The sequence below is a fragment of the Aspergillus puulaauensis genome, chromosome 4, assembly GCF_016861865.1.
Source record: "Aspergillus puulaauensis MK2 DNA, chromosome 4, nearly complete sequence".
Classification (NCBI taxonomy): domain Eukaryota; kingdom Fungi; phylum Ascomycota; class Eurotiomycetes; order Eurotiales; family Aspergillaceae; genus Aspergillus; species Aspergillus puulaauensis.
This window is the reverse complement of record NC_054860.1, coordinates 2102929-2114594: the sequence shown is the minus strand read 5'-3', so window position 1 is coordinate 2114594 and position 11666 is coordinate 2102929. Positions and strand designations below refer to the sequence as shown.

General features: G+C 48.9%; 4 protein-coding genes across 4 annotated transcripts; all 4 read left to right on the top strand.

The window, feature by feature from the left end:
* Positions 1-241: 241 nt before the first annotated feature.
* On the top strand, positions 242-1812 carry APUU_40856A (putative UDP-galactose transporter; the record flags this gene model as incomplete). Its single annotated transcript, XM_041703975.1, has 4 exons — positions 242-316; positions 406-435; positions 510-1481; positions 1540-1812. 4 exons carry the CDS (start codon positions 242-244, stop codon positions 1810-1812), a joined length of 1350 nt encoding a protein of 449 aa, XP_041556606.1.
* A 528-nt stretch (positions 1813-2340) lies between these two features.
* Positions 2341-7212, top strand: MER3 (putative DEAD/DEAH box DNA helicase (Mer3); the record flags this gene model as incomplete). The annotated part of the gene is made up of 11 exons (XM_041703973.1): positions 2341-2632; positions 2720-2833; positions 2927-3938; positions 3991-4172; positions 4224-4912; positions 4965-5540; positions 5592-5746; positions 5802-5899; positions 5952-6122; positions 6184-6388; positions 6435-7212. 11 exons carry the CDS (start codon positions 2341-2343, stop codon positions 7210-7212), a joined length of 4272 nt encoding a protein of 1423 aa, XP_041556605.1.
* Positions 7213-8256: 1044 nt separating this feature from the next.
* Positions 8257-10437, top strand: APUU_40854A (uncharacterized protein; the record flags this gene model as incomplete). The annotated part of the gene is made up of 4 exons (XM_041703972.1): positions 8257-8280; positions 8348-8395; positions 8464-9103; positions 9173-10437. The coding sequence occupies 4 exons, from the start codon at positions 8257-8259 to the stop codon at positions 10435-10437; spliced, it is 1977 nt and encodes a 658-aa protein (XP_041556604.1).
* Positions 10438-10907: 470 nt separating this feature from the next.
* On the top strand, positions 10908-11631 carry APUU_40853A (Mg-dependent acid phosphatase; the record flags this gene model as incomplete). The annotated part of the gene is made up of 2 exons (XM_041703971.1): positions 10908-11104; positions 11169-11631. The coding sequence occupies 2 exons, from the start codon at positions 10908-10910 to the stop codon at positions 11629-11631; spliced, it is 660 nt and encodes a 219-aa protein (XP_041556603.1).
* Positions 11632-11666: the final 35 nt, after the last annotated feature.

The following is an 11666-nucleotide window of genomic DNA, read 5'->3' as shown; positions in this document are numbered from 1 at the left end:
TCCCCGTGATTTTGCCAGCCACACCGCCCCAGGTAAAGCCAGCCCCGAGGCCGACTAGAGTAAGACTGGACGACTCTCCTTCCAGCCTTTCACAAGCACACTTCTGCATGAAATAACCCGGCACGCTAGCTGTTACCCCGTGTTAGGACACTGGTGAATTTCAGTGTCTCATTCTCATCTTTGTTTCGACTATTCAAGTCGTCTAGCGTGTCTGTTGGGAGGGCACAGCTATCAATTTAATATGGGGGAAAGTGTCCAACGACGGTCGTCTGGGCCGGGGGCCGGGGCGAGTTGGAAGCACGCTTCTTGGGTACTGGTGAGTTCAGGAGACACTAAAACGCAGAACGCATCGTCTGTGGATTCGAATTGTATTGGGGGAGGCTAACCTTCTTGATTGTCATGTAGTTGACGGTGCAATACACAACATTTGTGCTCGTGAGTATTTTCCGCGGCCCTCTACGTCAAAGGGTTTAGTGTGACTGACTGACTGACTCCTGTTGCGCCCACAGTTGGTACACTACTCTCGAATGATGCCGCCCACTGGTGGCAAGCGCTATCTCACATCGACCGCTGTTCTCTTTAACGAGATTGTGAAACTCGCCGTTTCCCTGACCCTGGCGTTATACGAAGTTTCGAAATCGGCACCTCCCTCCGTGCCCGCCACTTCGCTCCTCTCTACCCTCGCTGCGGCCGTGTTTTCCGGCGATAGTTGGAAATTGGCCATCCCGGCTTCTCTTTATACTTTGGCGAACTCGTTGCAATATATTGCGCTCTCGAACCTGCCGGCAGCGACTTTCCAGGCGTCGTACCAGTTGAAGATCATCGTCAGCTCTGTGTTTGGTGTTGCATTGCTGGGCAGGAGTATTCCATTGCGGAAGTGGGCGTTTATACTCTTGCTTCTAGGAGGTGTTGCTCTCGTTCTTATTCCCATTAGTAGCTCTGAGGAGCTTTTGCTTGAGAATGCGGCGAAGCACTTCGATTTCCCTCGGTCTTTGGAGGAGTGGAAGTCAGTCAAGCAGGGACAGAATTTGCATAAGCGCTCCGCTACTTATGAGGGCATTGAGGAAGATATCCTGACCGCAACCCCGTCCATGGACCGTGCTGTTGGCATTCTCGCTACGCTTGGGTCTTGTGCAGCTTCTGGTCTCTCCGGGGTATACTTTGAAAAAGTGGTGCGGGATAGTGCGCATTCCACATCCCTCTGGGTCCGCAACGTGCAGATTGCGGTCTACTCGATCTTCCCTGCGCTGTTTATTGGTGTGATTTTCCTAGATGGTGAGAAGATTGCCAGTGGCGGGGTTTTTGACGGTTACAACTGGGTGGTTTGGAGTACGATTATTGTGCAAGCCATTGGAGGGATTGCAGCCCCGTTCTTTGCTGGACCGGCATTTGCAGATTCTAGGAATGTTGCGTCGGCTACTACGATAATCCTGACGTCGCTGGGTAGCATTTGGCTTTTCGAATTTGAACCAACTATGACTGTACGTTCACTATTCGGTGGAAATTGTTTTATTCTGGGCTATGCTAACCTCACATTAGTATCTCTTTGGTACCTTTGCGGTCCTTGTGGCTACTTATCTCTGTGAGCTTCCAAGCTCAGATGCTAAGCGTCCACCTCCAATTCGCATCGGGCGTTACGAAAAAGAAAGCATGAGCGACGAAACTTCTCCTGCTTCTTCGTCTCCCAAGGAGATCTCAATTAAGCTTCCGTCAACGCCCTTTTTGAATGCGGGCGTCTCAACCTCAAGGCCCACATCACCCGGCGTTGCCAGGTCGGGGGCCTCGCGATCTGCAAGTGGGGGTTACTTCTAAGGCTTTGACGATTTACTTGATATTGACGATACGGTTACGAGAATCCGATTTATTGTGCTGATAACCAACCTTGCATTGGTTTTTCTGGTTGACTGTGTTGGATGAAAGTGAGACAAGAGTGCATAGGACTCGTGCGCCTGTTCCATTGCTTTTGCCTGCATACGTGGCGATTTGTACCCCTGAAATCTACTACTATACCCTTTGATTGGCCACTGCTCTGAACGATAGAGCAGACCTAGCGTTTGATTTTCGAAAAAATTGATTACATTTTAGTTGCTGGATCAACTTTTCTGCTTCGCTGTGGATTTATTTGAACGTGTCTGCCACCCATGCTAGCCTTTGAAGACTAGACATATTCCATTGGTCTTATTGTTGGCGTTTGATATACAGTCCACGTGCCCGCAGGTGACCTGCCTTCCGTAGATGTCTTGTAGAGCCCGCTCCATTCCCATCCTCATCACCTCACTGTATCAATCCCCATTCCATCATATTCCCAATGGCACCCCATCAGACCCATCTCTAACCATCATGAGACGAAGAGTCAACAAACCCTTCTCCATACCCCGCCAGACCGGGGCAGAAGGGCCGCTTGAGTTTCCAAAATCTCCCCAACCACACTCCAACGGCGTGATTGACGAGAAACTCATCCAGGGATCACAAGTATTGTCATCGTCGTCCTCCCTTTTTCATAAATCTTATAGGCAGGAAAATGGAACCTTGTCATATCAGCCCGGTTCCACTATTCAATTACCTGCTCTGTCAACGCTCATACAGCAGGATGAGGTGTTTGAGGACGAGGATGTACAACTTGATGCTTTTGGTGAGATTCTCAGTGTCCTACATATATATATATATATATGTCAATGGTTGAAGATAGATGTCTAACCTTTACGCTCGTGCTGGTTAGACCTTGAACTGCTTGCCCAGTCGGATGGGAAAGCGAATAATCATCAGCAACCGTTGATTTCTTCGTATCACCGACAAGTGGAACAGCCGAAACAGGTTTCTCGTTTCTTCAATGGTGAGTTGGTATACCAGTTGTACCTAAACAGCCACTAAAGGCACTAAAACTGTGTTTCTTTTATGAGAATGTGAGCTAATTTTGGAATCTTAGGCCCGCATGTCACGCCCCATCGAAGTATACCCTCGAGTTCGTCTGATATCGATACAAGGGAAGTTTCGAGCCCATTAGCGCGGATTCAGAGTGGAAGGACGACTGGAGGATTTCGAGAAACCGATCGGGATCTTGGTGGGACGTTGGGACTAAACAGGGCTCCTCAAGTACATTCCATTGGAGTGGAGAAGCGATATGTCGAGCCTAGTACTGATTTTCCAACCTCACACCATGACCCGAGCAACCCGTTTCAAGATATACCTGTCTCTGTTCGAGGTATTGTACTCTTGTCGGTCCGTGAACTACCGGACAATTATCGCTCGCTGTTCCATTTCCCTGTTTTCAACGCCGTGCAGTCCAAGTGCTTCCAGGCTATCTACAGAAGCGATGACAACGTAGTGCTAGCTGCCCCAACTGGGAGCGGTAAGACGGTCATTATGGAGCTGGCGATTTGCCGCCTGCTGAATACCCTGAAAGACGAGCAATTCAAAGTCGTTTACCAGGCCCCGACAAAGTCTCTTTGTTCTGAGAGGTTTCGTGACTGGAGTCGAAAATTCCAACTACTTGGGCTCCAGTGTGCCGAGCTCACGGGCGATACGGATCATTCCCAGCTAAGAAATGTCCAGAATAGCCAGATTATCATAACCACTCCAGAGAAGTGGGACAGCATGACACGGAAGTGGAAGGATCATGTCCGGCTTATGCAGCTCGTCAAGCTCTTCCTCATTGACGAAGTTCATACACTCAAAGAAGCTCGCGGCGCTACTTTGGAAGCGGTTGTATCCCGAATGAAAACCATTGGGTCCAATGTACGCTTTGTTGCATTAAGCGCCACTATCCCGAACTCTGAAGACATTGCGACCTGGTTAGGTAAGAATGCCACTAGCCAGCACGTTCCGGCACATAGAGAGCACTTCGGCGAGGAGTTTCGTCCGGTGAAGCTGCAGAAATTTGTTTATGGATATCAGTCTCATGGTAATGACTTTGCGTTCGACAAACTGCTTAACTCCAAGTAAGCCCTCAATCTTTCTGCATATATGCACAGGCTCACTGTTGAATCGTAGACTTGCTGATGTCATTGGCACACATTCGGCGAAGAAGCCCATCATGATATTTTGTTGTACCAGGAATTCTGCAGTCACTACGGCAAAGGAACTTGCACGGTTGTGGTCTACGTCTAACCACCCAGCGCGGCTATGGAAGGGACCAAGTAAGCCGATGCAGGTTTGCAACACTGATCTAAAGAGTGAGTCGGATTATACCCATCTGTATCGATGCTGACACTTTTTTCGGACAGCGACAACAGCTGCTGGTGTTGCATTTCACCATGCCGGCCTTGAACCTGCAGACCGACACCAAGTCGAGAACGGATACATCGAAGGCAAAATAAGCCTTGTATGTTGTACTTCAACTCTCGCTGTCGGCGTCAATCTCCCCTGCCATCTAGTCATTATCAAAAACACTGTAGGATGGCAAGACGGTTGCTGCCAGGAGTACTCGGACCTTGAAGTAATGCAGATGCTCGGTCGTGCCGGCCGACCACAATTTGACGACACCGCAACTGCGGTAATTCTGACCAGAAAGGAACGAGTCCATCACTATGAAAAGCTAGTATCTGGATCTGAGAGTCTCGAGAGCTGCCTGCACCTAAACTTGATTGACCACCTGAATGCCGAGATAGGGCTCGGCAATGTAACCAGTCTAGATTCAGCTACTACCTGGCTAGCGGGTACCTTCTTGTTTGTCAGACTAAGGAGGAACCCGATGGACTATAAACTCAAGGAGAGCGCCAACCGGGACGACGAAGACGAGATGCTTCGCCAGATTTGCGAAAAGGATATCAAGTTACTCCAGGAATGTGACCTAGTCGCGTCCAACACCCTCAAGTCCACGCCATTTGGAGATGCCATGGCAAGGTATTATGTACGATTCGAGACGATGAAAACGCTCCTTGCGTTGAAGTCGCAGTCAGGTGTGGCGGAGATTGTAAGTAAATCGCCTAAACTTTTGGGATGAAAGTTAGACTGATACGCTGTAGCTTGCAGCTATATCCCAGGCCGAAGAATTCCGCGACGTACGACTCAAGGCAGGAGAGAAGTCGGTGTATAAGGAGATAAACCGCTCAAGTGACCTCGCCTACCCTATTAATGTCGACATCGCGCTCCCAGCTCACAAGATATCCCTCCTTATCCAGTCCGAACTGGGTGCTATTGAGTTTCCGACTAACGAGCAGTTCCAGAAACACAAGTTCACTTTTCAGCAGGACAAAAACTTTGTATTCTCCCATGTTAATCGTCTGATTCGATGTGTGATTGACTGCCAGGTTCACCTGGGAGATTCGGTAACTATCCGAAATGCGTTGGAACTCGCCAGGAGTTTAACAGCAAAGGTTTGGGATGGTTCACCCCTTCAGATGAAGCAAATTGAGCAGATTGGTGTTGTTGCGGTGAGGAAGTTAGTGGCAGCTGGAATTGATAGTATAGAAGCCCTGGAAGACACCGAGCCGCACTGCATCGACATGGCGCTGAGCAAGAATCCGCCGTTTGGAGTGAAAGTGCGGGGTCGTCTTGCGGAATTCCCAAAGCTACGAGTATCGGTGAAGATTATGGGCAAGGTATCCTCAGAGGCTCTCAGAGTCTTGCTGGAAGTTGCTAATCTTCCCTAGGACGTCAAGCCAGGCCGTTTTGTCTCAGTGCGCTTTAAAGTGGAGATCGCATTCATGAACGAGAAGTGTCCGAGTTTCTTCCAGAGGCGGCCGGTTTATGTTTGTTTCATTGCAGAGACTTCTGACGGCCGACTAATTGACTTTCGACGTTTAAGGTATATATACAACTGAAATTGTATTCTGATGGTACCGTATGCTGATGATATTTAGTGCAGCCAAGCTCCAGAAGAACCATGAGATATCTTTAAGCGGAGAACTGAAGCAACATGGCCAATACATAATTTGTCATGTTATGTGTGATGAAATTGGTCTGCTCCTCAGTCCCACGGCCGCGTGGTCTTTGTGACTAACAAATTGAAGCGGGAACCTCACGTTGTGCGACGTTGAGACCGGATCTCCCAAAGTCGTGCTTTCCCAAACAGCCCGAGCATGAGGAAATTCCGATTACAGAGCCTTGCAACAATGAATCATCCAATAAGCTTAAACGGTTCGATACTGATGACTTGTTATTCGGAGAGTGGTTAGGCTCAGGTAGTATACCCAGATCTATACTGATTCAGTGATATACGGAATGAGTCTGACTGGAATTAAGAGATATTAGATGACTGGAATGATGGGGAAGCAGGGCCCCAACCATCAGTACCCTCTAAAGGCACAATGTACCAGAAAATAACATCACAGAGCGAAGACACCAAGTCAAGTGCAGCGGCAAAGGCAAATGCCAGCGTCGATCGGGAACTCGGAAAGCTGGATAACGGCAAATGGGCATGCAATCATAAGTGTAAAGACAAAACATCGTAAGGAATTTGCATACATTTGGGTGGCAATTGCTAAACCCAGTAGGTGCAAGCATTACTGTTGTCGCGAGGGCTTGAGCAATCCCCCAAAGGCCACTAGAAAGAAGTCTGACGGGGCTTATCAAGACACAGCAGGATCGAACCAGCTGACATTGTCAGCAAGTATATCAAAGAGTGATCCGAAATCTGTTAAGCAACAGAAAAAAGTGAAGAACAGCCAGCAGTCATCCCAGCTGAAGACTCCTAGCACGGATAACCCTATCTCCCTTATCGCGGATTCCTCGAGCGACTATGGTGACGAGAGCTTCGACGACTTGCCCTCACCGTCTGAATTCTTCGGAAATGCCATCAGCTCGTTGGATCGTGATTCTCAAAAAGCGCCGGGTATCTCCAAGACCCCTCATGAGCTCGGAGACGACTGGATCGATGCTGATGAGGTCTCGTTCCGGGGGCGTCCGACCTTGGAGTCACCTTCGGCAAATTATGGCTTTGCTAAGACTTGTCTAGTAGATCTTGTAAGCCCTGAGCCGCAGAAATTGTGTTCCATGCCTCCGCAATCCGACGGCTTGGGGGGACAGAAGCGAAAGCTGGCTGACAGGAGCAACACCACCAATGACGACAACAAGAGAGCAAAGAACCGTGGGGAGCCAGACGGTATTGAAACAGATTTGCCCAGAAAAGGAGAGAAAGAGCTTACAGAAGGGAACGAGGCTGAAAACTCGCAGATGTGTGACGTACCTGTTGCTTCTTCTATACCAACGGGCTGGGAAGGAATTGACCCAGCCCTGCTGGACGATTTCAAAGACATAATTGATTTCTTTTAACCGTTTGAAATTTGAGAAGAATGTCATTGACCGCCGACATAATGACGGAGTTATATGCGTTTGCTGCATTTGTTATGTTAAAGATGCTTGAGACTACAATGGAATTTCCACATCCAAGTGAAAGAACCTGGCAGACAGTAGAGCTCACAGACTCCATTCATTTAGCTACTGGAGTGTCAGATGGCCAGAAATATCAGCTTACCTATTGGTGTACTCTATTTGTGAACAGATTCTAACCCTGGAAGATTCTAACCTGTTCCCTGATAGAGATGCGTGATTTAAGTGAGTGAGTGAATATCCTAGTCACGCCCCAATAAAGCAGAGCCTTGCAAGTGCGGCCTCTGCCCGGCAACAGTGTTTTCCTCTAGTATATGAGGCCTGTTATTTTGCTTCCCCCGCTCAGCCCTTTACTGGCCTTCTCTTTCTCCCACCATACTTACCCTCTACCCTGATCCATCAGGATTACCATCACGAGGTCAACACAACCGAAGCAAAGCAACGTGAGTACAGCCATGCATTACAAGCAGCTCATTACTCCTTATCTTTATCTATTTTCAAAAGAGATATTATATCCAGAGCACTAATATAACCTGAGAAACGCAGTGTTTTGCCCTCACCCTCTATCCCACACCTCTTTCAACCATATCCGACCTTATCTCTCCAGCATTCTAGCTAGAGGAAGAAAGCTTCATATTTAGCTATATTTGGTAGCCTCTACTGCGGGAACTTCACCACCAAAGGTATGTTGCTCTTGTGAATGGGCCGTGGTTGGCCGGACCCGTGTTGTATACCCTTTCTCGGCGCGTCAGAGCCCGTGTGCATCTGCGTGTCTGCGTGCAGCGCAGCGGGCCTTGTTCTGAAATTGCCTGTTTATCTAGGGGTTGTGATGGCTTTATACTTAATATTTCAACTTGCTTCGTTCGTTGTATTTCGTTGGATTGGAGATGGATATGATCAGAGCTGATTCTTTTCACGATGCAGGCTGAAGCGATACAACACAACACAACACATTTACTCGTGCCACCAAGGTATCGAAATATCATCATGGGAAAGTTGAATTATTCCGCTGTATGTTCTATTGGATTTGGGTATATATTCTCTGGATCAGATGAGCTGACGATGTGGTGTTCTACAGAGAAAGATCAGCGGCGTCAAAGCTGGCCACGTCGTTTCCAAGGACCTGGTAGGTCACACTGTCTAGCTACTCTTCCCTAGCTTCAAAGACAGTCAAGAGATGCTGATAAAGTTCAGAAAAAACGAATGGCCCCAGGCTCTGGCTCTAAGGCTGCAGCCCGCGATCCAACTCTCGAGATCGACCTCACAGGCAAAGGTCTCACTGATGACGGCTTCGCCGAGTTTATTGACGACCTGATCAGCTGCATCAACTGCCGCGATGCAGAACACCCACTCGGTCTTGCCAAGGTCACTGAGCTCCATCTTCAAAACAACAAGCTCACCGTGCAGTCCCTCCTCAAGCTAGGAGACGTCATTGCCAGCAGCGGTGGTGACCTTCGTGAGCTTGATCTTTCACGCAATGACATCCGCATTGTCACCGAAGAGGAGAAGACCATTTGGAAGTTGTTTCTGGGTTCTTTTAAGAACTGCTACATGCTCAAGAAACTTGATTTGGCTGGTAATCCGATTGGGGCTGCTGGCTTGGAAATCCTTGCTCGTGGTTACATCAAAAGTGACCTTGATTTCCTTGAGGCGGACGCAGAGACGATCGTTCGTCAGGACCACGGTTTCTCCACCGATGTGCAAGACGGCGAGGAAGCGGCGCTTGCGGAGGAAACTGCGGCACTGAAGATCGATGTGAAGGCTAGTTGGGATTGCAAAAGCGGCTGTGCGAAGAAATCCCCAAGCAAGGTTGGCAGAGCGGCTCGTCAAAATGGTATGGATATCCCACTAATCCAGCTGGTGATAATTGCATTGTAAGTTAACGGGGATATTGTTGTACTAGGTGCTGGATCCACCGCAGTACCAGCCAGCAAGAACATCACCTTCAATGATCTGAAGCAATACGCATGTACTCGAGGACTCCGTTCCATCCCATACTTCATATTATCAGAAATCGAAGTCAAGAATAGCAGTGCGGTGCATCTATCTCGAATGCTCGCCACACAGCGCTCTTCTGAACAACTCTTGGAGTTCCTTCCTCATGGCAAAGCGTCTGCCATTCCTGGGTTGGCTAGAGGAGACAGGAGTATCATCTGGAAACCCATTGATGGGTTCACGGGTCACGCTAAGCGCCTCCTCGATGTGACTGAGGCGATTCGTCAATATAAATCTAGGGCCCAGGGTGGTTCGGAGGGCAACAGATCTGACGATGAAGACTCGACTGACGAGGCCGCAAAGCATAAGTCGCAAAACAAATTAGAGCTCGATCACACCAGACTTACCAAGCGTGTGCGCATTGAATCTCTTAAGCATGAGGGCCTTCACGCTAGTGAGATTGCCACCGTTGCGCTGAAGATGATGGTAGTTTCTCGGGCACTTCTCTTGGAAGATAGGGACCGCGCAGTTGAAGCATCCGAGGATGTGGCAGCTAATGAAGAATTTCCCGTCACCGAGGAACATGATGTGGAAGAGCAAGAACAAGAGCAAGAGGAAGAGGAAGAGGAAGGACACGCAGAAGAAGAGTTGATCGTTGAGCACTCTCCATCATCCGTGGAATTCCACCCACAACCTCAGTACACAATTCCTCCGGCTTTCTCCCCATATTTCTCTAAGGGCCGTTTTCACCCGGGAACTGAGCTATTTGACGAAGAGTTTCCTGCTCTCCAGCCGGTTTATCGACCGGCCACACCCAAGTTAGCAACTCCAGAGCCCGAGAACGAGGGATGCCTCGAGCTAAACTCTCTGCGCGACACTACTCCCGAGCGTTCTGTTTTCGGAGCTGGAAATGTATCTGGCCCTGAACTTGGCTCTGTCCGAACTGGTCGCCCCACTGGTGGCAAGGGTAACACGCGTGCCAGTCTTTCTCAAAAAGGACGCAAGTCAAGCTGGCGATTCGGGTTGACTTTCAACCTCTGGCGCCGCATTATTGCCGAAGCGGTCGGTGCGAATGGTATCCTGGATCAAGAACAGCAGGCTCGCATCCTTCATTATGCTTCTGATTGGGATTCCGTGGCATACGAACTGACAATCAAGGGGGCAGAGAATCACCAGCAGATCTGGAAATTCTTGGATACGGTTCGCTGCTTCACTTACACGCCTCTGAATTGAGGTAGTTACTGAAGTTTGTGAGATGATTATCCAGCTTGATGTTGACAGCCCACATGTATGTACTTTAACTTGGGGAACGTAAAAAAGCGCAAAACACACAAAAACAACAAGGCCAGCTGAATTGGGATACGGATCAACTCAGGAATATGGGTGTGACTGGGCTTGTATTTAGCAGATGCCAAGTAGCAATGAAATTTCGAATACAATTGCAAGATGCCATGTAGTGAATAAAGTTATGAAGTTATTCACAACGTCATACTAGGGCACTGAGACAGCGCCCCACGTGATCGGAAATCCCCCGCAAATTCTAAGAATTTGGACTTTGATCAGACTGACAATCCTCTGCATTCCACAAAAAGTCTTACGTTTGCTTCGTGTCACATTCCTTTCATCGTGGTTTTCTAGACCGACCTTCTTTACACCAATAGACGCCCGTACAGCCTGCCGCTCGAGTCTGATAGATAGACAAAATGATTCGCGCAAGACGAACAAACACCGCAGCCCCGATAGAAGACTCGTCCAACGCTCCATCCACGTTCACTGATGGCTTGCCACTGCCAAAACTGATCGCCTTCGATCTCGATTACACACTCTGGCCGTTCTGGGTCGACACTCATGTCACGCCCCCGATCAAGGCAAAGGACAACAACTCCCGCTGTCTAGACAAGTGAGTGCATCCTCGCAGCCGATAATTGCCACAAACCTCTAGATATCTAATGATCGAGTACTAGATGGAACGAATCCTTTGCATTCTACCCCGCCGTCTCCTCCATAATACACAGCTGCAAATCGCGCTCAATCCCGCTCGCACTCGCATCGCGCACCCATACTCCGGACCTCGCCAGGGACATGCTGAAAGCACTGCACATAATTCCGAACTTCAGCGACAAGCCGTTGACGAACAAAGCCAAGACAACGAGGGCCCTTGACTACTTTGAGTACATCCAGATCTTCCCTGCGACGAAGACACAGCACTTTGCGCGGATCCACCAAGCGAGCGGGATTGCTTATGAGGATATGCTGTTCTTTGACGATGAAGCACGCAATCGCAATGTGGAGACAGAGCTGGGGGTGACGTTTATGCTTGTTCGGGATGGGATGACAAGGGAAGAGGTTGATAAGGGAGTCTGGGCTTGGAGGAAGACGAACGGGATTAAGCGGACGGAAGAGGCAGACCAGGAGGTGAAGAATTAGGTTGTGATGTATATAATGTGCTATGTGATTGAGAT